At 29.0% G+C, this 3,256-nt stretch overlaps 1 protein-coding gene across 2 annotated transcripts in view; it reads left to right on the forward strand.

Annotated features, from left to right (window-relative positions):
* Positions 1–3,256, forward strand: part of LOC102680435 (PH-interacting protein) — an 11,899-nt gene that overhangs the window by 4,379 nt on the left and 4,264 nt on the right. For both annotated transcript variants that reach the window (XM_031510336.1, XM_006615384.2), the window contains 8 exons: positions 149–374; positions 456–780; positions 893–1,088; positions 1,224–1,472; positions 1,529–1,750; positions 1,827–2,205; positions 2,430–2,829; positions 2,943–3,173. In XM_031510336.1, the coding sequence (XP_031366196.1) occupies positions 149–374; positions 456–780; positions 893–1,088; positions 1,224–1,472; positions 1,529–1,750; positions 1,827–2,205; positions 2,430–2,829; positions 2,943–3,173 (2,228 nt within the window). The remainder of the gene's footprint in view (positions 1–148; positions 375–455; positions 781–892; positions 1,089–1,223; positions 1,473–1,528; positions 1,751–1,826; positions 2,206–2,429; positions 2,830–2,942; positions 3,174–3,256) is intronic.

The following is a 3,256-nucleotide window of genomic DNA, read 5'->3' on the forward strand; positions in this document are numbered from 1 at the left end:
ATTATTATTATTATTATTATTATTATTATTATTATTATTATTATTTTTAAATATATATTATATATTATTATTGTGATATATATTTTTTCTTTTTAATTTTTATATATTATATCTCTAAAAATATTATAAATTCTATATTTTTATATAGGTACCCAAAGAATTATTTTTCCATACGGATTATAGACCTTTAATACGAGATGCAAATAATTATGTTTTGGATGAACAAACACAAACTGCACCTCACTTAATGCCTCCACCATTTTTAGTGGATGTTGATGGAAATCCTTATCCACCAGCATTACAAAGATTGGTTCCTGGAAGAGAAAATTGTAGAGGGGAACAATTAGTACCAAATATTGCAGTAGGTGCTGGAGGTATATAAATCAATTTTTTTTTGTTTAATTTATTATAGAAGGAAAAAAATTAGAATTAAAAAAATATATATTATAACTTAGGAATGCAAGAAGTTATAGAAGGTCTCCCAGCTCAGGAACCACGATCTAATATTGATCAATTAATTGAAGCTCTTGCACAGAGACAAAATATTAATGCTGATGCAGAAAGTGCAGCTGATGAAAGAGAAGAAAATGCAGCTGAGCAACCAGTTCGTCAAATGGCTAGTCCACGAGGAAGTAGATCTGGATTGAGAAGAGCTGGAGATGTAGAAGGTGTACGACAAAGTAGCGGTAATTGGCAAAGAGATAATACTACACCTTGGAACAAACCTATTCTTGCTCGACCCATGAATCCAGCTGTTAGAGAAACACAAATTAAAATTTTGTATGTTTCATATAAATATATTATGAATTTTTTTATTAAATTATTCCATTTTTTATTAATATACATATAAATTGTTTTAATTTATAAATAAATAAAGATATAATATTTATAGACATGCAACAGCAGAAATGGAACTTGAAAATTTAAAACGCGAAATGCGAAAAAGACCACAACCAGTATCAAATACTGCCAATACTGAAGATAATATAGGTAGTCGAATAGCAAATCGAAAACGTAACAGAACTACTAGACATGGTTATAGAACTAGAGCTACACGTGGTGAAGAACAAGAAGATGATGACTTTGAGGTACTTTATATAATTATAGTATAATTAGATTTCTATTTTATTATAATTATATATTTAATTAAAATTAAGAAAACTATATTTATTTTATCATATATGTTCAACAATTCAATATGTTAACAATTCACTTATTTATAGAATCCTGATAATGTGGGAACAACAGGAAGTTCAGCCAGTAGTAATAGTAATGATTCTACTGCTCATGAAGAAGATTTATGTTCTGATAGTTCTACATCAGAATCTAGCACAGAATATTCAGATTGGATTGCTGATCATGGTTTAAATCTAGAACCACCAAAACGAAGTAAACGTAAACCTGTAAAAAAGCGATCTCTTACTCCTCCAAGTGACATGGATAGAAGACGTAATAGACGTCCTAGAAAAAAGGTAATTAAATGTTTTCTATAATAAATTTCTCTTCTGAAATTTCTTTTTATTTAAAGGACATTCCATTGTCTACTGGCATCGATGATATCCCAGACGTTTTTAGACCTTCAGAATGGCTTACCGAGATAATACCAAGGAAAGCTCCTTATTATCCCCAAATGGGTGATGAAATAGTATATTTTCGACAAGGTCATCAATTTTATTTAGATGCTGTTAGAAATAAAAAAGTATATGAACTTGGTCCACGATGTGAACCATGGAATAAAGTCAATATAAGAGTAAGATTCTTTTTTTTAATTTTGTATTTGAATATATTATAATTTTAATATTAATTTCAAGAAATATATTTTTCAGGCCCAAGAATTCGTAAAAGTAGTAGGTATTAAATATGAAATACGTCCACCTCGATTATGTTGTTTGAAGTTAGCGCTAATGGATGAAGATGGAAGACTAACAGGAGAAAATTTTACTATTAAATATCATGATATGGCTGATGTATTAGATTTTTTAGTTTTACGTCAAACATTCGATACAGCCTTAGCGCGTAGTTGGTCTGAAGGAGACCGATTCCGTTGTATGATTGATGATGGATGGTGGATGGGTCAAATTCAATCAATGGAACCTTTAGATGAAGATTTTCCTGAATCTTTTTTCATGTGTTTTCGTGTCAGATGGGATAATGGTGAATATGAAAGAATGAGTCCTTGGGATCTTGAACCAATTGATGAAAATAGTATGTTTAAAAATTTTATTATTAGTCTGATTATATTATTCAATTGATTAAATTTTTATATATTATATCTATTCAAAAATGTTTTGAGAAATTTAAGAAAAATTGAAAAATTTCGAAAAAACAGGAAATTTTATTTATTGCGATTATATATAATTTTTATATATAATTTTTTTTATTTTTAAATAATAATTGATATATAATTTGCTTATATTAATTTAATATAGGACTTCCAGCAGAACTTGGAGGTGCAGTTCCTGTACTTCCAGAGGAAATACGAACAATATTGTATCAACCTCATGCAGAGGAATGGCCTATGGGAGATCGAGAAGCAACATGTCGCAGAATTATACGTGGACTAGATCAAGTGATGAGTCTTGCAATTGCAGAACCATTTATGGCGCCTGTTGATCTCAATGCATATCCTGCATATGCATTTGTTGTAGAATATCCTATTGATTTAACAACTATAAAAGCTCGTTTTGAAAATAATTTTTATCGAAGAATAACATCTGCGCAGTTTGATGTTAGATACTTAGCAACAAATGCAGAACAATTTAACGAACCACATAGTCAAATAGTAAAGCATGCAAGAATAGTTACTGATTTATGTCTACGTATTATAAAGTAAGATCTAGTTTATCCACTCACTAATTTTATGTTAGTTATATTGTTTTTATTTTACTTTATTTTTATCAAAATATAATTAATAAAAATATATTTATTTACAATTTATATAGAGAAACTACAGAAATAGATGTACCAGCTCTCTATCATCAATTAGTTGATACATACCATTCTTCTGAATCAGAAGTTGATGTAGAAGATACAAAGAATAGACCTTCAACTAGTACTCAGAGAGCAACTTCAAGTAGAAATCTACGTTCACCAGAAGTATCAAATGATTGGAAAGTAGCTTGTCGTCAATTATTAGAAACATTATGGCAATGTGAAGATTCTATACCTTTCAGGTATTTAATTTTTACAAGCTTATAATATTTATAGACATGCAACAGCAGAAATGGAACTTGAAAATTTAAAACGCGAAATGCGA

This window comes from Apis dorsata, unplaced genomic scaffold (genome assembly GCF_000469605.1).
Source record: "Apis dorsata unplaced genomic scaffold, Apis dorsata 1.3 scaffold_222, whole genome shotgun sequence".
In the NCBI taxonomy this organism is placed as follows: Eukaryota; Metazoa; Arthropoda; class Insecta; order Hymenoptera; family Apidae; genus Apis; species Apis dorsata.